Source organism: Oryza sativa, chromosome 1, assembly GCF_034140825.1.
Source record: "Oryza sativa Japonica Group chromosome 1, ASM3414082v1".
Classification (NCBI taxonomy): domain Eukaryota; kingdom Viridiplantae; phylum Streptophyta; class Magnoliopsida; order Poales; family Poaceae; genus Oryza; species Oryza sativa.
Window position 1 is genome coordinate 1,808,732 of NC_089035.1, and position 23,716 is coordinate 1,832,447.

General features: G+C 41.4%; 2 protein-coding genes across 15 annotated transcripts; both read right to left on the reverse strand.

Annotated features, from left to right (window-relative positions):
- Window positions 1-917: 917 nt before the first annotated feature.
- LOC9268514 (zinc finger protein GIS3) lies at window positions 918-2,200 on the reverse strand. The gene has a single exon (XM_066310852.1). The coding sequence runs from the start codon at window positions 2,051-2,053 to the stop codon at window positions 1,250-1,252; it is 804 nt and encodes a 267-aa protein (XP_066166949.1). The 5' UTR covers window positions 2,054-2,200; the 3' UTR covers window positions 918-1,249.
- On the reverse strand, window positions 918-16,531 carry LOC4325801 (chloroplastic group IIB intron splicing facilitator CRS2, chloroplastic-like). Of its 14 annotated transcripts, none has more exons than XR_010734704.1 (11): window positions 16,221-16,531; window positions 16,034-16,118; window positions 14,771-14,838; window positions 13,697-13,747; window positions 13,533-13,606; window positions 13,151-13,209; window positions 12,997-13,073; window positions 12,158-12,371; window positions 10,428-10,516; window positions 4,906-5,001; window positions 918-3,318 (listed from the first exon to the last, which is right to left on the reverse strand). XR_010734704.1 is itself a non-coding variant. In XM_066303724.1 (8 exons), the coding sequence occupies exons 1-8, from the start codon at window positions 16,467-16,469 to the stop codon at window positions 3,241-3,243; spliced, it is 741 nt and encodes a 246-aa protein (XP_066159821.1). In that variant the 5' UTR covers window positions 16,470-16,531; the 3' UTR covers window positions 3,090-3,240. The 14 variants fall into 14 exon arrangements, 2 of the variants coding, with proteins under 2 accessions (XP_066159821.1, NP_001388444.1); XR_010734739.1 differs by having other exon boundaries at window positions 3,090-3,318; window positions 4,906-4,984; XR_010734729.1 differs by having other exon boundaries at window positions 3,090-3,318; window positions 4,906-5,019.
- Window positions 16,532-23,716: the final 7,185 nt, after the last annotated feature.

The window sequence follows — 23,716 nt, forward strand, 5'->3', positions numbered from 1 at the left end:
TCAATTTCCAGCTGATAAAAAAGGTGACGTGTTGCATGCATGCTTGTACAGATGCATACGTCATCTTTAATTTGCTAAGCTCATCAGCTGCATGTCGTTGACACGTATGACTGAACTGAATAGTATTCATGAACAGTGCAGTATGATGAATCTATCGCTGAAACACAACTTGGGCATGCACAAGTGATGGACATTTTTTATATAAAAAAATATTATTTTTTTGATGGTAGCTAGGTTGTTGCACACGGAACAAGATTGTTACATCACCTCTGGTGCGCTCTTCAACATTTATCTCTAGCTAGCTTGGTGCTGCACGCATAATCCTTCCAATTGCAATGACCCATATGCATGCATCTAATTATCTCAACTTGCTATGATAATTGTTAACCTAGTAGAGCTAATTCACCCATGTGTAGTACGCTGCAAAAATATATAAATTCTAGAGTTGCACTAGCTAGCTGGCTGCTCACTGTAAGTTGTAATATTAATTTAGGTTATGGGTAGCTTTCAGTAACTGATTACGTGCAAAAGTAACAGATTTTGGGGGCCGGGGTTAACTCTAGAAAAAGATCTTAGTGCTTGATTAGTCTTCTTAATTTGTTGTACACAAGCCATGCATGTTGAAAAAATGATGATTAATTAATGGAGTAAAACATATCAAGGGGCAAAGTCTAAGGTGGTGGCATCAGAAAAGAAAGAGGAAAACTGACTCAGGGAGCACTCAAACACAAAAGGGTTAATTACATTGCTAATGTGTATATATGCACGCCCAATTAGATTGCTTGCTTAATTGTCTTGTCTCCTTATAATTCCTTAATTAGAAAACAAAACACGGACACTCCAATTTAATTAGATACAGATCAACCAAAGAATCGGTGGTAATTTCGTCTGAAAATTGCAAGGAACAAGCTATAGGGTGGGGACAAAAATTTACATGGCGTCCATGGTCATTGATCTCTCTGAAATCATGCATATCAATAAGAACAGGAGTTACAGGCAGCTTACATGCAGCTCTCCAAGTCCCAGAAGCTAAAAATACTTAATTTACTTAAGTACTACTAGTGCTAATTACCTAGCCAGGGAGAGGGATCTTAGTACGGATCAACTACGGACGTAGGCAGCTAGTAGGTAATTAATTCTTTTTTACCATAGTAAACAGTAGCTAGCTCGCTCTCGCGCAGTAGTGTGGCCGGATCGTCGTCGTCGTCGTCGACCACGCGCGCGAACTCATGCAAGCGCGGCGGTGAAGTCACAAGCCGGCGGGCGCAAGGCTGAGCTGGAGGTCAAGCCCCAGGCAGGTGTCCTCCGGCACGGTGGCCACCGGCTCCGCCACCACCATCGCCGGACCGGGATATCTCGCAAGGCTGGCCGCCGAGCTCGCGTGGATCCTCCGCCCGTGGTGCTCGTCCGTCGTCACGTAGGGTGCCGAGGCCGCGGCGACGGCGGCGGCAGACGTCGCCGGAGTGTACGAGAACACAGCCGGCGAGGCGGCGGCGACGGCGGCAGGGCCGGCGCCGCGGGCGGGGAAGACGCAGCCGTGGGACACGTGGAACTGCTGGCCTTGCGCCCCGCCGGCCACCGCGGCGGCGCGCGGGGAGAAGTAGACCCAGCTGGTGGGCCCCGCCTCGCCGCCGCCGAGGAGGTGGGGGGTCGGAGCGAAGGCGGAGACCATCGGGTTGGCGCGCGGGTAGAGCGCGGCGGCGCCGCCCGCGACACGGCCGGCGGCCGCGGCCGCCGCCTGCAGCTGCGCCCGCTTGAGCTGCTGCCGCTCCTTCTTGTGCGCGTTCTGGTGGCCGCCGAGCGCCTGCGAGTTGGCGAACTCGCGGCAGCAGTACTGGCACTCGTACCTCCGCCCGTCGCCGCCGGCCGTGGCCGTCGTGGTGGTCGTAGTAGACGACGAGGACGAGTCCGAGCCGCCGCCTCCGCCGCCACCGTTGCCCCCGCAGACCGGCGCGCTCTCCGGCTCAGCCGAGTACTGCTCCTCGTGCTCCGCCGTCTCCTCCTCGGAGACGTCGAAGCCGAAGAGCTTTAGCCTGGGGCTCGTCATGCTCATGGCTGCAAAGACGAGTAGCTAGCGAGCAGCACACTGTAGAAGCTTGGCACTGGTGGTACTTGCTACAGAAGAAGAGAACTAAGAGAGAAAGAGAGCTAAGCTGCAGTGAGTTGCTGTCAAATTAAGTTGGATGGATGTGCATGGGTTGGAGCTGTGTCAGGTGAGAAGGGGCAGTATATATAAGACCTGGAGCTGCAGGATTTGCACAGGCGAGAATGGATATATCATGGAGCTCATAGCTAGGCAGGTGAATGATTTGAATACATGCAGCATGTACACAATATTATATCCCGGCCTCTTGCACTTTAGAGGGAGAGGGACGATCGATGCAAAGTAGGAAAGAGAGAGAGATTAGTAGTAGTATGAGTTGGAGTACTTGTGATGAACAGGAGAAGCAACACACACACAGAGGTCACAAGAGACAGGTCGAGGTCTAGATTGCGCTTGTCTCGGCTCCATGTTGCACTATTTTATGTGCTCGTCTTCCTCGTTGATTTGTTAATTACTACCGGGGCTAGAGGCACACGCATGATAGGATATTTAGATATATAAATAAATATATATATGAGTACTATATGTATATCTTTGTAGGCATGTAGCTTAGGTCTGTGGCCAACTAATACGTACTAGGGCTCATTTCTTAATCAAAGCTGGATCGACCGATGCATGCAGCCGGATGCTCAATTATGTTGTTTTGTGTACGTAATGCAAATAGTTTATACCGATAGAGTCGCGGTGTTGTGTAGAGGAGAGGCAACGGAATACAATATAATTTTATTCAAGGGTTCCTGGTTGTTACGGCGCTTTTGTACTTATATATAACTGTGTCTATGTATTAAATATCTTAATTTGCCTTGTATTATGGCTCGATCGATGTATGTAGAAAGAGATAAGAGATCAGTGAGGGACCATGCATGTGCAGGAGAGCTAATTAATTAAGTGGGTGCCACTTAGCTAAGCTAAATTATACCCGATTGTTCAACTTATTCGATCTGCGCGTGTAGAGTACAAACTAAAGTTGCAATGCTCATGCGTGTTGGGGTTGGACTATATGCTTTTTAAAATTCTCCATGTAGAAATGTATATGATGCAGAAGAGTATAGCAGTAGTACGTACGTAGGAAATGTACATGTACTGATGTACGTACGTATTTGCTCCGTTTTGTTCCGTTGTGTGGGCTATAGCTTTCAATTCCTATCATGATGATGGATGACCTCGGCAAAGAATCGCCTTTGAGTCCCATCCCTGGAATCAATATTATGTCTCTGCAGAACAATATATAGATATTCGTCAAGAAAAGAAAACTTTCAACATGATTTTCTTTCACAAATAAAATGAAGTACTCCTACATCATAAAAATATTCTAGCCATAAAATCAGCCCTAGCTAGCATGCATGTATATTCGTGTTTGCGTACGGAAAAGGTATGAACAATATGTTTTCTTTTAAGGCTATAAAAAACAGAGTAGAATATAGATCCCAGTGTAATACTGCCAATATGAAATGGCTTGTATAGTCAATCGCTATTAGCGGCTAAGTGGGGGTCTATATATGATTCCACCAGGCGACAGAATAACATTTATTGCTCTTCCAAGAAACTGATTAATAAAATACAAAATTGGAAGAAGCGCAAGTGCTAAGAAATCCAACGTCATTCAACGGATTAAAGCCGCAGGAGCAACTTCCTCGAGCACCTAAATCAACTTACAATTCATAGTTGTATCAAGCAAATCAACAAGCACAAACAAATTAATAACGGATGGTAAGCAATCAACAACTTCAAAGCTCAAATCACCGACAACCAGAGTAGTTCGAAATAATAACCCTTTAGCTTAACTTGTAGATTTGTAGCTGTATTTCTCTAGCTTGATTTCAACAGGCATTTGCACAGTTGCATGCTCTAAACAGTAGGGATTATCTGTTCAATTTACTTCATATACGTACACAAAAAAGTTATTTTGTTCTCTTCGTTTCATCTAGATGCAATTTACCACTCCACAGCTCGAAAAACTTGTTAATCGCTTTCTATAAACCATTGAGATACGATCAACCAAATAAGAATATTCACTGATTAGCTCATGAGCGCACATGCAGGCACAGCTTCGTCCTCACCGCATTTTATGTCACTAGGAACGCACATTGAGACGCACTTGGAATTTTCTTGCAGCAAGCATTAAACATATATTCCATCACAATAATAAACAATGTTGCAGGAAAAGTGGCAAGGACAAGAATTGACGCAATTATGTTCCCAGTGTTCGGAATGTATCTGTTTTTATCTGGCAGAAATTTAAGCTTAATCACAAAAAAGGAACACAATGCAGAAGAAAAACTTTGCAAAAGGGGAAATAAAAGAGGCACGATAAAATGGAAAATATATTTTGCCAACCTAGCTAGTTATATTTTCCCCAACATTTCACATTATTAATTTAAGTAATGAAGCATTAAGATTTGTTCAATTATTGCTAGTCTACTCAAGTGAAAAGAGTTCCACTTGGTGTACTACTATGAGTGGGAATTAATCAGCAACGGAAGCTGGGATCATCGAAATATAAAAGGCAATTTCAAGAAATTGATCTATAAAGTAAAATAAGAAGCGGAATCCATGTCAATTAGAATACGATCTTATTTTGTATGTCATAATTTGCACAGTTATGCACTACCACAGTATTATGATGTAATTGAGTAGAATGCTGGTGCAGGTTAGTAATTAAGCACCAGGCTATGCTAGATCATCCTACAACTCTTCAAGAACAGTCATCTGATATTCTTGTACGTTTGCTTTACTAACATCTTTAGTAATTCTTTTACCTGAACATTGGATCAGTCATGTCTAACAAGAAAAACATGTACCTTAAAAGCTCAGCTGATGCGGTGGGTTTTCTTGTCTTTGTACTTGCCATAGGCGTCATTTGTAGAGAAAAGACAACTCCTGAGAGGTCACTGGCACTTGTAAAGTTGAACTACCTTGTTAGAAGAAATCATGTTTGACTTACAATCAAAAGGAGGAAGGAATTGCCATGCATTCACTATATACACATTGCAACTTTTGCAGCATCCAGGAGGATCAGATCATGTGTGTGTGCAAGCCTTTATAAGTCACAATTGTAACTAGTGCGCAGAGATTGCCTTTTATCTTAATACAGTACGTGTTTTCACACAGCTAAACTAATTGGGGGCTGTATATCAAGCCCAGAATCTCCTGCGTCTCAAGTTCAAATCAGCAACCTTTTTGGTTAGACTTTTGCTTCAACCCGGTTGTAAAGAAATCTCCCCAAATCCTACTAACCCCAGAGAAAGCTAGAATTCTGCATCTTTTTTTCTCTAACATAATCTCGCCTCCACCATCCAAGAAAGGTTCTATGTATCTTTCACTCCCAAATTCCCTACTTATCTCCTCTCTTTCTAAAGTCTTTCTCCAACTTCTAAACAAGGCCCACCCTGTCCCCTAAACTCAGCTCCCCTCAGTTCCTTTCTTTCTATCCCTTTCAAATACCAAAACATGAGCTTTGAGGTAGCAAGTGCTGTTATTAAAGAAATGACGATATCTTCAATATATTATCAGTAGTTTCACATAGAGGAGTGGTGGTTATATAGCTGTCACCTAAGGTGGCTTTAATCTGATCCATTTCGTTTTTTACTCTGTAGTTTCTACCTATGCTTAGATCATGGACCTTCAGCTTAATTTAATTGTTTCAGGTTAGACAAGTTGATCAAATACTTGATTGCATTGGTGACCATAAAGTATATATGTCCGTACCCTTTTTTATTCTAAACAGCCTCCATCCACAACAAATGTAGAGTCAAAGAATCATTTAATAAGCGTCCATAGGTTCTTATGAATCAGTTAACCTGATAGCCCATTTCATTTCAACAAAGCTGCCTTTTATTTGATATTGACACCTGTAACCTAAACTAATATTCTGTACAAAACTAACCAACAAATATATGTAATAGATAGATGATAAACTTTTGATATACATAGCTAGTAACAGTTCCTAGATTCTAATTCAGACTAGCAGACGCTACATAAGAAACATCACATGCATTGAATCTTCCCTTGCTCCCCAGTTGATCCATTTTGTAAACGGTGCTACATATCTAGACAAGCATTCAATAACCAAAGCTCATGAATATTCCTGTAAGAGCCAATAATTACTCACATCATGCATAATTATCGGCTTACAATGAGCTCAAGACCGTTTACCGACAAAAACTAAGCAAGCTTCTTTGTGAATTATTTTACACGGCACGAGTTCATATTGTGATTACAGTTTTTTGAACAGATGGACGAGGGAGTTTTTGTTTCTAAATAATTGGAGGATCTAGACTAATCACCTATCTAATTCAATCAATGTATAGGATCTCCTAGTAAACAATTCTATTAACTTGTAACCCAGCAGCTCAATCGTTTCAAGTTTCTAGATTACGAAGAACAGTGTAATTAATATGCCAAATGAGGTACCAATTCACGTGAATTCCTAAGATGACTGTCCTGAAACAGAGAAGAAAAATAGAAAAGATTGTTTTCTAGCCTGTAAGCTAATGCATGGAAAGCATAAAAAACATCAACAATATTACACAATATGATGCACATTTCAGAAAAGCAATGATGTGAGGAAGGAAAGTTGTACACATGTGACCACCATGCATGCTATAATTGAGATAGATCCTACTCCTGTACAGGTCCAATTTGAATTATTAGGAACACTAAACCTGTTTGGGTTCTTATCTACTACAGTAATTTTCCTGTCAGATACCCAAAACAGAGTGGTTGAAGTGTTCCTTTCAGTCAGATCTAGTCATATTTCATTTCAAACCTTCTTCTGATTTTGAGACCCCTTCACTCTACAGGGAGCAACTGGGAAAGATGACATGAAATGAATACCAATTGCCTTGACATAGAAGGCATATTAGCTAGGTTCGATCTCAATGATATGTCCATTTGTCCAACCATCTAATTTTTAATAGTCAGTTATCAATAAATTTGTCCAAACAAACACCGTTTTAGTCAAGTTACAGTAACTACTTTTTCCATGAATCTGAAGAAATGTAGCTAGTTCCACAAACCATAATATCATTTTAAAGGACTGTAACGTATCTAATAATTTAAAGTGGAACAAAAAAAATACATATTCATTATGATCAACCATCCAATCTCATAGGACAGAACTTGAGCCAAAAATATTCATCTCCCATGTATGGATCGAACAAGAAGAGAGCAGTAAAAGTTAACTTGTTAGGACTGATTCTAACCCATCCCCCAAGCTAGTGACTATTCTAGCAAAATACAAAAATGTAGAGGAGCCAAGTTGCTACGTTCTATAAAGAAACTTTGGCTTCTTTAACTTCAAAAGTCCTCATCTACTTGTCCTGTGTCCTTCCATACTCTGAGCTTCCTTATAGGATGAGCAATTCTAGGACCCCATAAAGACACCAACTACTTTCGGAATATCTAACATGTTTTATTCCAGGAGGAATTGTCTGAAAGAAGCTTGGACGGTTGGAAGGCAAGCCATCCAAAATGCTTTCCTTGCAGACTGCAGGTTGCAGCAAAGCACATGGTCTTTTCTTTTAATATGCAAGTTCTCCTTCACTAATATGAATTGTTTATGCTTGCAAAGAATCTAATATGCATTCTAGTCGACCAGCAAATGCACATGCATTGTATGATGAGGTTCAGGTTTTTGATGACTCGGCAAGATAGTTAACTAAAAAATCCACTTGATCATAACATGCAGATGCACTTGATCATATTTTGCAAGTTGAGTTAATAAAATAGTATTACAGTTACATTCATCTTTACTCAAATTATTAAGATTTGATCCCAGAAGTGTAAGTAATCATTGTAATATGAAAACGGTGCTAGAAAGCATTATCTCAGGATTGAATTCAAACATAAGCTCTGGATATAATTTTATATAGTTTAACAATTGTGTTATTGTCATGAACCTCCAGGTTTGGTTTTAGACAGGTTCTTTTAGGGTTTTAGACAGGTTTGGTTTTAGGAACACAATAAGAGGAGTTCCTACATGTATCTCTGTACATGTCAATATTATCTCCCTTTATTTGATTATGTCCTATCTAAAATGTAGGGAATAAAATGCATGTACCCGTTTCCTTTTGTCGTTCCACTTACTATTTCCTAGTTTATGACCAAAAACAAGCATAAGGTCATTGAATCATCTGAGTGTCCCACCAATTAAAGATTAGAGGTTATCCAACAAGGGACAACTTCATTTGGGTGTTGCATAGGTCAATAGCTTTTTCTGCTACAGTGGTCTCCACCTTGCATTGCAGTGCACTGAGCACCTCATCTACACATTCTCTAACCCTCAAGGAAAAGAAAACACAAATTATGCACTCTTGGCTCTCGTATAGTTCTCCTGTGGCACTCTTAGCTGGTTATGCATATTTGCTTCTCTAATATAATACAGAGCCTTATTTGCAACTAGAAAATAAAATCTATCAAGTTGACTATCCAATTATACAAACAGAAAAAATATAGTTTTGATCCAAATATCTTCTACAAAGCTACTGCAATAATGCTCAGAAACAAGGCTATAAAAAGGAGATAAGAAAGCTTGCCACTGCCTTGTATGGCTTGCACAAGGCTTCCCTAGACGGCAGTCACGGCACCTTACTCCATGGAGCACCTAACACATGTGAACCATTCATTTAAGCATTTAATCACAGCAGCAGGAAAACACCACTCAGTAGCCTTGACGGGTGCTGATAAGATACAATGCATGTCACTTGCCGCTTGATTACAAGCTAGACACACTAGGTCCCATGTTTTTGTTGTTTGTTGTGTTGCCTCAACAAAGGCTCCTGGTCACATCCCCAACATTTTTGTTAGTTGATTGCAAGCACAAAGTTGGCAACATTTAAGATCACCCGAATCCCATAAGGGGCCCGCACCAAGTTGTGCTCTCAAAGGAAAATCCTTCTTTTGGGCTCATGATGACAAGTTTAGCACATAGTTTAATCCCCTGGATGACCTCACCCATTTTGCTCCTAGGAAATATATATATATATAAATGCGTGTATATATAACACTCAAGTTAGTAACCATATCTCTTTATTTTCTCCACAAGTGCTTTTTGGGCCACCACGGGGGATTAAAGAATGGTTTGGCTTAATAATTGGGTTTGATATCTTCCTTAAGAATAAGTTTCAAAGCTAGTTAATAAACCCAGGCAGTGTGAGCAAGGACTATAAACTATGTTCTAGTATGCCAAGTGACATTACCTACTCCATAAAAATAAGTACTTGAGATTGGGTGGATTTCACTTAAAGTCATGTGAAGTGATTCTCCAGTATACTTAATTATGCAATGAGGGATTAAAGAAACACCTAGAACAAAATCTTATAATCTAGAATGTCCAAAGCTTAACCAAGCACTAGGATTAATCGTCACAGCAGAAAATATTTAAAACAGGGATCCAGCATAGCCCGTGAATTAAGCTAATATATACAGCTACAATCACGACACTTGGTAAATCTAATGCGCCTCTGTGAGCGAGTGATCAACAGATGGATGCACATGGATTAGATGTATGATTACTCCATACCCTACTTCTGTGATGGCTTTAAGAAAAGGATTAGCAAGTAGTTTAGGTAACGTGATGGTGGAGGAAAGAGCTTTAGATAATATAATCTTTAAAACTTTGGAATCCACTTGGTGGTTAGAAAAGAATTAGGCGGAGGGAATTTTCCTAGCAGAAAGTAGTGGAAGTGAGGTAATTAGACTAATGCTTTTTGGTCTTTAAACCAAGGTCAAAACTAAGCCTTTGACAAATATCGTATCTTTGTGATGTATTAGACAAATCACCTGGTGGTTATTGCCTTATTGGTAATATCACACCACAAGTTATCTCTAGCTTTTCTGGAACATAGGTAGTACTGCACTTGGACTAGTTCTTTCCATTTTCACTTTGATGTACTAGTAAAAAGAACTGATTAAGTTAATGTTACACTTTGTTTTTAAGCCAGCAAGAAACGAACACATTTGGATCATCATAAGATAGAATTTCCACTTCATGAGACATTCACCTCTAGATGGTTCTTTCACAAGATATTTTAAGTGATGATCTAGAAATGTTAAAAGGAGGAAGTAGCAGCTTACAAATTGTTACTAAAACACGGGTATTTTGGACCAATGTATAATAGTAACTCAACATCGATGATTTTTTTAAAATTTGATTTGCATCTCTTCACCGAATATGAATGAAGAACCCAACAGCTATTGCATCTTATTTTTGAAGGGGTGCATGCTTATTTCCTTTAGCTTTCACACACTTCCAATGCCAGACAATGCAATGCATAACCATAAATTTAATCAAGCAACCATTTAAGGCAGAAAAAATACTTACTGCAAGTGTGTGGGATAAGTGTGTTAAATGCCTCATCAAATGATAACAATCACGCATGCTGGACAGAGCTAGCCCACATGGCATTCCACCTTAGAAAAAAAGAAAAACTATTAGCCTTCTTGCTCAACTCCATGTATCCTCAGTCTCTACTCTATGATGCTCTCCTCACCCATTGCTCCCTCACTGCCTTTCTTCTTGTTAGAAAGTATACCACAGAAAAAAAAATAGAATTTATAAAAACTGACAAACAAATGATATTTTTCATGCTCATGGTACCAGCCACCAAAAAACACAAAAAGGAAAACAATATGATGCGATTTTAGTGTTATGGATGTTCGCATCAGATTATTGTTTGCATTTCATGGTACTAAAAAATATATGGCCCCATGTTAAGAGGTAAACAACTGCCTTCAGTATATTTTGTGGCTTTGTGCACATTTGGTAGCATATTAGCATGCACAGATATAAGTATAGGATGACTGCAGAAACAAAGTGAGAATAGGGAAACAAGGCATGAAAGCAGAAGGTGATACAATTATAATCACCATCTTCATGTACTCTAATACCCAGAGGATCCTGTCATCACTTGAAAATAGATTAACCAAAGCCTAACAGATGTCGCCTCCTTAAATTATCACATATCGCAATGTTCTAGACCTAGTTTTTTATTAAGCTAAGCTAGATAATAGGTTGCAAGAGAGCTGCAGGTGGCATTTAATCACCAAAAGTTACAGATTAGCCCTGAACAGTAGAGGGTTAAATCAGCTTGACTCTTATTCTAGATAGTACTGTAGGTTAACTGATGCGAGAAGTTGAGATAACTTTTACATGGCAAAGAAAATTTTCTGCCCATACTCACCCTCACGAGTTCAGACTGACATATCAGCACAAGAAAATAGAAAACAATATTCAATATCAAGTCCTTATCAAAGATTTGCTAAGGATCTCCTTAAGTTTCTTAATGACAAGATAACATCAGGGCATAGACATGTATAACTATAAGTCTATATATAACATGCCAGACTACTAAACAACTTTACCACATCAAGTTGATGAAAATGAGTTGTACGGCCGGAGTAATAAAAACACCTATACGATCACTTTGCAGGCAGATGATCCACTCCAACAAAGACAGCTACATTTATTTGCATGATAAAATCAGAGATTTAGGAAGCAGGAGAAGGAAAGACTCTTTCCTCTTTTACATCACTAAAGTGTCTTCGTCATTAACCTACAGAAGTGACAAGTAATTCTAGACTTTGTCAAAATAACATATTTAGCTTCCAATTTGAGTAAACAATTTGTGTTCTTAAGAGCAATTAAAATAAACCCCTAAGCACTTGCCCCAAGATTGCATGTTGGCTCACATGATGAGGTGAGGGAGAGAAGAGAAGAGGGATAGGAGGAGCCACCCCTCACTCAAGGGGCAATCTCTACATAAGCTCTATATGAAAAGAGAAGAGTAGATTAAACAAACAAATAAAATGAAAATACTTTTAGATTATTGGGGTTAGTGTAATAAAGCTAGTGTAGAGGTGGTGTATTGTATATGCTACCTCTTATACTTAATAAGTAGCTTACATATGAACAAAATTAGAGGTCACAACTACCTCTCTAATGAAAATTGCTCTAAGGAAAGAATGCAAAAGTACTCTACCTATATACACCCTGCAAGTTTCTTAGCATCCTCAAAATTATAGGATACTGCAGAAGCAACTTAGTGCACTTACGTAGATTGTGCAAAGTACCACGTCCGACACTTCCAATGATATTGATGATGCGTATTTATGCGTCCTCAGCAAGTATATCCAAGCCTCTTAATAATTCTCAAACACTGTGGAACTTGTACTTCTGAACCAGATTGAATCTCTCAATACTTCCACTAAAACCCTTCAACACAAGAGTTCTCACAGCATCCACCCCTTGCTCCAAAGCAGTGTCAATCTTGATCAAATTTACAGAACAAATTTAGATCACTATTCAAGAAGCAACAACCATATCATAGAGTTGCTCTGAGAAAAATAGAGGCTCAATGGAAAATGTGAAAACTTGAGGGTTAACTAACAGCAGTTTTTTTTCTTTATAATGACAAAGCAAAAGGTAAGATCCCTAATGTTCTTTTCCAGAACCAACTTTTTCCTGGTTGGGGGGTCGGGGGGATCTAGTTGTGGTACTCCAAAGTATTAGTCTCTTCAACCTGGAAGCTTATTCTTTGTATATAAATAAGATGAGTTTGCACATGAACATTTCTACAAAGTGTGAACATTACAACTTACATCCAATATCAATGTGCATCGATTGTGGTGATCGAACCAAATGGTAGGACATCTTTTATCTTTTTCCTGTTTCTATCTTTTATCCTTTTATGATGAATTATAATAAATTTATAATAGCGCTAGCCTGTTATCACTACAGCTGTACTGGAGCATTACTGGAGAGCGAAAGGAGGGAAGAACATGGTGAAGCAGAGAAAAAATAGGTCACAGCAGACAAGAAATTACAGGCAAGAGTTTTTCACACTATATGGCATATCTTCTACAAAACACTAAAACATAGAGCAAAGCAATACCTGCAGCCGTTCCTCTGAACTGAACTTCTGCAGAAGAAAAGCACGCGTGTCCATTTTGCCGGGTGGGCTACCAATGCCTATATCCAGCAGTCAATAGCTCAATATTGGTCCAATATGAATTTCCAGAGAATGCATGGTGAACATGGTGACGTACCTATAGATAAACGAGGAAGTTCACGGGAACTGTCCAAACATTCCATTACGTTCTGCAGGCTGTTTTTCACAGAAACTGGTTAATGTGAAGCGATGTCAGGGTATTGGATTAATAAAAGGTAACGTCTCTAACTATTAGGAGTTTAGGACCACATAGACAGCTATGTCAAACACATAATACTTATAAGCAGACTAACAGGCTCCATAGAGCCTCTCAAGAAAGAAATTAACAATTTTCTCTATATAGAGTAAAGCTGAACAGGCGCAAGCATACTGAAGCATTTAAACCCAATGCAGCTATCCACCTTTTCGAAGATTTCATCAACTCACATTCAAGTACGATACTGAGAAAGGTATAAGATATTTGGAAACTTGGATATTACCCATTATGGCGACCATGACCACCTTTCCGTTGAAGACGCAATACACCATTGGGTAGACTCATCTCATCATACATCTTAGTAAACAGAACATACTGATGTTAGTTGCAAGCACATGCTACTCAATACCAGCCATAAATCAGCGCAAGAACAGTGACAAGATGTACCACAAGGATATGCCGCAATGGTACTTGATAATAGGCAGCAAGAGGTCCAATCTTCACAAGATAGCACGATCGTACAGGGTGATTTGAGAAGTTGCAAGAAATTATATGACATTAGAATGAAGAAAACAGGTGATCCTTAAGTCCTAACAACAATTTATAGTCTCATTTCACCATAAGACATAATGCATGATATTTTAAGAAAAAAAAAAGAGCAGAAATAAGGAGTTATATGCTGAGGTATATTTTTTATTCATTCCAAATATTATCAACATTTGGTGCTTTCCTTTTGTATCATGTTCCCAATTCAAAGTACTTCTGCTTTGAAAGTTACTATTAATTAATTAATAAGAGAGTCTAAAGGTAGAAATATAACTTGAAGATCCCCGCAGACTCATCTTGTTTCTTATTAATTAGAGATTAATTTGTGTTTACTTGATCAAAGATTTAGGAAAGGTTTGTGTTTACTTGATCTTATTTTTGTCAAAATTGCTAGCAGGCAGTAATTTTCAAAAAAAAAAAAGAATGAAGGGCCTGTTTGGATCATTGCCCAACTCAACCATGCCAAAAATTTTGCATTCCAATTTTTTTTGCATTCATTTGGTTTAGATCCAAAAAATTGGCATTGCCAAATTATTTGGCATCCCTTTCGGTGCAATACAAGTCAAAGCTTAGGTAGTCTTGCCAAAAAAAAGAAAAGGCAACAATCCAATCAACAACCTTGCCAAGAATTTTGGTATGACCAAATCTTGCCATTGCCCAAAAAAATGGCTTGGCTAAGATTGGCATAGAACCAAACAGATCAAAAAGTTAATTTTATAGTTCAGCTGCCCTGAATATTTTATAACAGGTCATGTACGACAAAGTTTGGCACATAAAAATATGTCGCATTTCTTTTGAAAATAAGAGGCTGCTATTTCTATGAGTAACTTACCTGCAGACAAATTTTTTTATGGGAAAACAATGAGGGAGAGCCCTCTAAAGAGGCCTTTATTTGTAGTAGCCAGTATGAAGTTGCTTTTTATTATTCACAAGCTAAAAATTGCAAATTAAAAAAAAACAATAGTAAGAACTTACTGCCTCCCCACTGTAGTTGATATATGATTGTGGCTTTACCAACAAGACAGGCACTTCCCCAATCGAACCTGCACAAAAATTCCACCGAACAACAGGAATTTACAATATCAATAACAAGATTATGACGCTGACTGCTATACATACTGCAGTTCATGAGACTATACTTCCAGCAAGAAAAAAATATTCAGTGGACTAGACAAACTTCAGTGAAAGAGGTTATTGTACTTTCTTCAGGAGTAATTGGTGCATCAAACATATGCTGCTGCACATATTTAGTACTTCCAAGTTCCGACAATCTGAACAATATTACTAATACTAAATAAAGGCATGAGAGCACTAATGAAGGCAATTTTAACAATGATCCTCTGTAGTACAGTATGTATTGTGATCATTATATGTGAATGAAAGAAACGACAGCTCAGTGCAACTGTAGATCAGACATGATAGAATGGTCGGATATCCAATCTGCAAATTAAACTTTCAATGCAAATATGAAGTTCTGGGTTTTCAAATAGAAATAGGACATGAGCATACTTGGCTTTAGCTCAACATATGGGATGGGGTACTTCCAAACAACATCCCTGTCAATCGGCAGAAATATATGGTTGATTGTTCTTAAACATGAAGATTGTTTCTTAGAACTTTCACAGTTAAATGCAATCAAATTAAATAACTTGTGCTATCCTAAAAAAATAAGTTATCCCTGTACAAAAGGCCAAAGAATACAGTACCTATATTCATTGAATCTTAAGTCTGAAAAACAATAATATTTCTTAAGTTGGATTTGGAGGAACTGCAAAAGGCAGTGGAGAGAAGTAGACAACGAAATCCAGTTTCGCTAAAACTAAGAACTGCTGAAATTTGGAGTAAATATTGTGAGTTCATGAAAAACATCCCCGCCAGTATTCCACAAGGACAGAACTCGAGAGTAGAAAAGGCAGGGGCTCCATATCAGAATAAGATTGGTAAGTTGGTAACCAGTAAAACATTGAATTCGTTCTGTTAAAACTTGCTGAAAACATGTTTTTACGTCACCAAACTCTAAATTGACATCCCAATAACTCATACAAAGGTCAATGTGGTCTTCTGCACCAAATCAATTGCTTCAACTACTGTGATTTCAGCTAAAATGTAGGTCTAGCTGCTGTTACCAAGTACGGGACTTAATTTAGATACCAGTTGCAACAGCAGACATTACTGCACAACTAGATCCCTAGCATGAAACAAAATAGTCCACTCCACTGCAACAAGAGAGTACGGTACCTATTCCGAGCAGCGACTTGGACTGGATCGTGTTCATGGTGATCCCCTCGTCTCGCGCGATGCGATCGACCATCTCAAACCCCACCTAATCACGAACGCGAACGCGAACGCGAGCACAAAGCGGTGAGAGGGTGAGCATCTCAAATCGGACAGGAAGGTGCGCAACGAGAGAAGGCATCCCGCTTACGTTGTGACGCGTGCCGTGGTACTTGCTGCCGGGGTTGCCGAGGCCGGCGATGAGCCAGGGCGTGTACTCCGCCGGCCGCGCCGCGGGGTCGGGGACGGACGCGACGACGGCGATGCGGCGCCGGAGACGGGTGCGCCGGAGAGGGGCGGCTGCGGAGAGGAGGAGGCGGCGGCGGCGGCAGGGTTCGGGGGAGGAGGTGGTGAGCGGGGAGAGGCGGGCGGAGGCGGGAGTGGCCACGGCAAGCGACATGGCGAGGGGAGAGGAGAAGCGGAACCGATAGGGCGAGAGGAGATTTCAGATTAGCATTAGCCGCCCTTCGTGTTGCTTTGGAGGGAGAAAAATGAAAATATCTTAATCCCAGGTGAAGGATGGAGTACGTGGGCCGCAGGAAAATTTGGGCCAGGCCGGATACGAGGGGATCTATGTTGGGCTGGAGTTTTCGGCCCATTACGTGGTTACCCTGAAACCTAACGGGGCTAGGCGGTTTCATCGCTAGGATCACCATAGGCCCACTACTGTCAACGATCATTGTGTACGTAGGGGTGGGCAATATAAGACCTAACCGAATAACCAAACAAAAAGACCGAGACCAAGTCCGAAAAAATCGAGACCAAGAAATTTGGTTAGTAATTCGGTCTCAGCCTGTCAAAGACCAAAATTTGTTTGGGTAATTCGGTTATTGGGCTCGGTTAACCGAATTAACCGAGAGAACAAGCCCAATAGGTCTAGAGGCCCAATAAGCCCAATACTGCACTAAACCCTAGAGGCCACCCGCTCCAACCCACATGCCGCATCGGCACATCCCCATCCATCCCCCATCGCGCTGCCCTCTGGGTCCGCATCCCCATCGCCGCCGCATGCCTATCCATCCCGCGCGGCCGCGCTGCTTCCGTCTCCACCCCCATCGCGCGGCGCCACCACCTCCGTCCTCCGCCCTCCACCCTCCGCCTCCATCTTGCCAGCGCCGTCTCCGCCTTCATGCCGCCTCGCCGGTCGCGCTGCCCGCTGGATCCATCCTCCACCTCCACCACGATGCGTCGGCACCACCATACTCCCACCGAGTCACCGACCACCGCCGCATCGGCATCGACGGCGTGTGCCGCCTCAAGTCGGCCCCGTCTCGGCACACCTCCGTCCCGGCTCCTCCGAATTCGGTCAGACCGAGACCGAGACCGAATTTATCGGTCCTAACTTTTTTGGATGAAATTTGGTCCTGACTTTTTAAAAACCGAAATTATCGAAAAACTGAATACCGAAATCGAAATTTTCGGCTAGACTAAACGCCTACCACTAAAAGCACGTTACACACGGGAGGATCTGACAGGTTTGCATCGATCATGAGCAAATTGATTGGAGTATATAGTATCATGGCCACACTGCGTACGCCACTAACCACCCAAACATTAACAAATCATGGATGATGGATCTTGGATCTTGGAGCATGTCGATCATAATTCATAAGGGACGAGCGAAAGAGTGAGAAAAAAGCGATCCATCTTGCCGCTCTCTTTCTCGACTACTGAGGTCTGAGGTTTTATTACTACTACAGCCGTAGGTACAGCATACAGTAATCTGTTTGGCCGGACAGGCATGATGATCTCTAGTGAGAATGTGATGACAATGCAATTCAAAACAAAATGATGCATGCCATGATGCAATGCACTCATCTTAGGATTAAGGGAGATAGAAGAGGATCTGGGGACGAGGGGTTGAGGCAAATACTTTTAGTAGAAGAAGTATTACTTGGACCATTTTTTTTTATCATCCTTTACCCAATGTTTCACTGGTGGAGAAACCGTTTGTAGTCCCGGTTGGTAACCCCCTCTTAGTCCCGGTTGTCCAACTGGGACTATAAATCCGGGACTAAAGATAGCTATCTTTAGTCCCTAGTGAAATAACCGGGATTAAAGATCGATCAGCTACATGGCCGGCCAAACCATCTTTAGTCCCGGTTTGTGTTACCAACCGGGAGTAAAGATCGGTGCACCATTTTTTTTTCATGGCCCTGTTTGCTGCATGGTTAGTTATATATATACATGTGTGTGTGTGTAAATCATATATTACACACATATGTATAATTTAAAGCACTTAACATTTTATGTGCATATATATATGTTACCAAAATATATATTAACACAAAAGTAAATATGTACATATATAAATATATATATATATATACATGCGTATATAGTATAATTCTTTTGCTCGGTAGCTATATATAGCTACGACTTCGACGCCGGCGTTATGTCATAAGAGGAAGGACCGACGTTATGAATTGTCGATCCGTCGTAGTAGAATTCACCGTCGGGATTAAGGACTTCTTCGTTGATGAATCCCATAAGTTGTTCTTGAACAGCCGTGATAAAATCCTTGTGTGGGAGATTATCCCTCATGTGAATACGCTATCATTCGAAAAATAATGACGTATCAATATATGAAATTAATAAACAACTTAACAAATCGATACGCAATGAACTTTTGAATGGTTTATGTATACGTACATCGAGCTCTCTGTTGTGCATATTTGGTTTGATAGGCAGTGGGCATACTCGCATACATAGTAGCCGCATAAGTTAGTTCCCTGGTCCTGCTTTGCACACTACATGAGAAACGATGAGAGATTTAATATACTCTTTATATTAACTGTAATTAGAGATTCAATTCAATATAATTTTGGATCATGCATGTACTCACTGGAAAATGAAACCTCCGTCCAAGTTTTTCTTTCCAAGTCCCGCGGACCAATTGACGGAACCGATCCCAAGCCCTACATATGCATTTGCAAGCTATGATTAATTATTATCTGAGATCAACATAATAGCAATAGATTCCCCGCGACTTTGGAATAGATGGCATTATATTACCTGTCTATCAGTTTGAAGACCTTGTCAAAAATCTTCTCCTCTTTATTCATTGAGTCGTACACAGTGACTCTGCATGCGTCCAAGTCGAAGAATAACAGGACCCAGTGGAATCTGGAATATGCGTGAGATGAGATATATATGATCGAAAATGTACATGCTATATGTATGGGAACGAAATTTGTTCGAACGACAATAAAAACTCACCCTGTGTTGTACGGCAGTAGTATGTACGTCTTGAAATGCTGCTGCGTTAGGAGATGGACGAGATTGTCCTCTATGTCTTTCTCATACTTGTCGATCATTTCGGTGTTGATTTTCCGAGGGTCGATGAACCTAGTATCGTAGACCCTCCGCCGTCGGGCCCTTTGAATCTCCATTCTACAACGATGAAAGGAAAGTATTATTGCTTACATATATGCCATGAGCTAATTATTGAACGAAACAAATCGAACTCAAAGATACTCACAAAATCCATGCGCTCAGAAGAGAGACGTCGAGGGCGTCCAACTGGTACAGATCGAAGAGATCCTTGAAATGGATCATGAGAACATCTTCTCTACCCTTGGCACTCATTTCCATGTACCGTTCATGGAATTTGTACATCTATGTCGGTAGGGACTGCAGCTGTTCAGGTTTGACAAGCGGTTTACCGAGTTCAAACTTGTATGCCACTTCTGCCTTCGGGATTGGTGCGCCTCGAACCAACTGATCCACAGTTAGACCGGTGTCTGCAATGAATTCCGTTATGCCAAAATCTTCGCCGGTCACCAACAGCTCGACCTCTTGGTTTGGTTGTTCTCCAAGCTGAGGGACTGGTTTGGACTTCTTGTGATAGGCTCTCTGAAGTGTTCGGTCATAGTCCGATATCTGTAACGCCTCCTTGTTTGTTGTGAACATTCCCTTGAAGAAGTTCTTCACGCTCGGGTCAATAGGTATCTTCTTTTCAGGACTCCGAGGCTTGAGTTGACTCTTCACCTCTCCTGCCACATAAGCATCAAGCTCCTCTTGACTGCAATCGTACGGTGGCTCCTTGTTTTTGGTGGCATCAATTTTCGCCTTCTTCATTGCCCTTGTGCGGGCAGGTGGTGGAGCTTGGCGAGACCTTGTCTTGGGAGGTGCAGGCGGACACGGTGGAGGCGGAGGAGTTGGAGGAGCCGGAGGAGCCGGAGGAGATGGTGCAGCAGGAGGTGGCAGAGGAGCCGGAGGAGATGGTGCAGGAGGACGTGGCGGAGGAACCGGAGGAGATGGTGCAGGAGGAGATGGCGGAGCCGGAGGAGATGGTGCACGAGACGCCGCTTGTCGCCCAGGAAGGATGATGTACCGCTTGCGCCATAGTATGATGGCGTGGCTTGTGTCTCGTAGATGCGTCTCACCGTCTTCTCCTGGGTAGTCCAACTCGAGGTCCTCGTACGCGGCTTCCACCAGCTCAACTTCGACCCTCGAGTATCCTGCTGGAATCGGCCTGCAGTGGTAAGTCCCGGAAGGGTCCGTTGGGATGGCCATTCCCAACGCCACCTTCACGTGATGAGAGGTTATCTATTAGTAATCAACCTAAGCAGCAACTTGCGGAATGTACAAGTCAAAAATCATCAAACTACGAGCATACCTTGATTGATAAGTTCTTGAAGGGAATATGCAGCTCACATGGTGTCCGCTGCGTGATCTCATCAACGGGGCAGGTGGTTTCGTCATGGGTTTGCATGGCGTCCATGCTCTGTGATCCGACCTGCCCCGTTGAGGCGCAGCTGCTACGATTGTCTGATGGGCTGACCATTGCAGGATGAATGTACGACTGGGGATCTTGGGACCGATGTACGGCCATACGTTCATCCACCTTCTTTGCCACCTCCTCTTACATGCTGAGCTCGTAGCTCGATACCCTGTACTCAAGATCTGCAATCTTCGCCTCGGTATCTCTCTTGCTCCTCATCCGACTCCTGTACGTGTGGATGTCCTCCTTAAATCCAATCTTCCAGGGAATCACGCCTTTCCCTCGTGTTCGTCCTGGATGCTCGGGAGTCTGTAGGGCGAGTGACAGCTCATCCTTCTCTCTGTCGGGTCGGAATGTGCCCTGAGAAGAGGCTACCACTGCGTCCGTTAGTCGACTGGCAGCCTCGCGTATCTGATCGCTGAAGACAAGGGATCCATCAACTGGGTTAAGCATTCCACCGTGAGCATAGTACCAAAACTTCGATCTATCCGGCCATTTAGCGGTGGCCGGTTCGATACCCCTCTCAATCAAACTTGCCTCCATCTCCTCCCACTTCGGCATTGCGACGCTATATCCGCCTGACCCCAAGTGGTGATGGTACTTCTTCTTGGCGGCATTGTCTTTGTTTCTTGCCATCATCGCTTGCCCTTGTTGCCCTGTCTTGTAAGCAACGAACTCGTCCTAATGATCCCTTAGCTTTGGGAATACGTCGAAGTTCGGTGTTAGTCCCTTCAGGATGTATTTCTTATAGAGATCTCCCTTGAAGCTCTGGAACTGTTCTGCCATTTTCTTCAGAGTCCACTGTTTCACTATGTTCTCCGTACCCGCGGGTAGCGTGAACGTCTCGAGCATTGTGGTCCACAACATCTCTTTCTCTGAGTCCGGGACAAAGCTGTCATTATCCCTGCGTGCCCTTGTTCTGCGCCAGTACACCGTGCTGACAGGCACGTTGTCCCTCACAACCCAACTGCTGTGGCGTACAAAATTCTTGGCTGCTTCTGCCGGGGCACTAGGTCGGCCGTCTTCATCCACCTTAGTTATGATGTGCCGACCCTCTATCTTCTTCGCGGCACCACGTTGTCCACGTGCCCTCTTCTATCCAGCGGAGGGATGACTTCCACTAGCCTCCTCCTCATCATTCCCCTCCTCGTTCCCCTCCGCATCCCTCTCCACGTTCCCCTCCTCGTTCAAGTACTGGTTTGGATCCTCGTTTCCCTCTCCTTCATTCCAGTACTGGCTGCTTCCCTCTGCGATTGTATCGTATAGTATATGTTCCTCATCGCGATCAGCCATCTGTACATACAAAAAATATTTGTTAGGTATATAGGATGTATTTGCGTACCGTAATATTAAAACTCTGCTAATCTTATATTAAATCTCTAATAATATTATATTAAATGGCTACTAATCTCATATTAAAATTGTAATAATCATATATATATATATATATATATATATATATATATATATATATATATATATATATATATATATATATGCTAAGTCTAACAATGTTATATTAAATCTCTAACAATCTTATATTTAATCTCTAATAATCTTATATTAAAATTGTAATAATCATATATGCTAAGTCTAACAATCTTATATTAAATCGCTACTAATCTCATATTAAAATTATAATAATCATATATGTATGCTGAGTACAACAATCTTATATTAAATCGTTACTAATCTTATATTAAATATCTACTAATCTCATATTAAATCGCTACTAATCTTATATTAAAATTGTAATAATCATATATATATATGCTAAGTCTAATAATCTTATATTAAATGGCTACTAATCTCATATTAAAATTGTAATAATCATATATATATATGCTAAGTCTAACAATCTTATATTAAATCTCTAACAATCTTATATTTAATCTCTAATAATCTTATATTAAAATTGTAATAGTCATATATGCTAAGTCTAATAATCTTATATTAAATGGCTACTAATCTCATATTAAAATTGTAATAATCATACATATATATGCTAAGTCTAACAATCTTATATTAAATCTCTAACAATCTTATATTTAATCTCTAATAATCTTATATTAAAATTGTAATAGTCATATATGCTAAGTATAACAATCTTATATTAAATCGCTACTAATCTTATATTAAATCGATAACAATCTTATATTAAAATTGTAATAAACATATATGCTAAGTCTAACAATCTTATATTAAATATGTAACAATTACTTCTTTACATCACTTGCCTGCGCGAATTCCTTCGATGGCTAGCTACCACTTCGGCTTGAGGAACGACGACGACGTCTTCTCTGCAACATTACCAGGAAAATGTATTAGTCTAAACGGGCCAAGCTACATATATAATCATATATGTATTACCAGTAAATCGTATTAGTATAAACGCGTTCGTTCTCACACTTTTAGTACAAGTGTGTTCACGTTCGTAAGCGTTTGGTGCACGTTCGTTCGCGTTTCGTAATCGTTTCGTTCACGCTCGTTCGCATTCGTAAGCGTTTCATTCACGTTCATAAGCGTTTCGTTCACGCTCGTTCGCGTTCGTTAATGTTTCGTTCACGTTCGTTCGCGTTCGTTAACGTTTCGTGCACGTTCGTTCGCGTTCGTTAACGTTTCGTCCACGTTCGTTCGCGTTCGTTAACGTTTCGTTACGTTCGTTCGCGTTCGTTAACGTTTCGTTACGTTCGTTCAGCGTTCGTTCAAAGGTCGTCCACGTATCGTTTACGTTCGTTCGCGTTCGGTCACGTTTCAATCACGTTCGGCAATGTTGGGCGCGTGCGGCAGTGGCGTGGCGGCGCGGCGGCGGCGTCGGGGCGCCGTGGGCCGTCCCGGCGGCGTGCGGGCGCGGCGGCGGCGGCGAGGGGGCCCGGCGGCGTGGGGGCGTGGCGGCGTCGAGGCCCGGCGGCGTGGGGGCG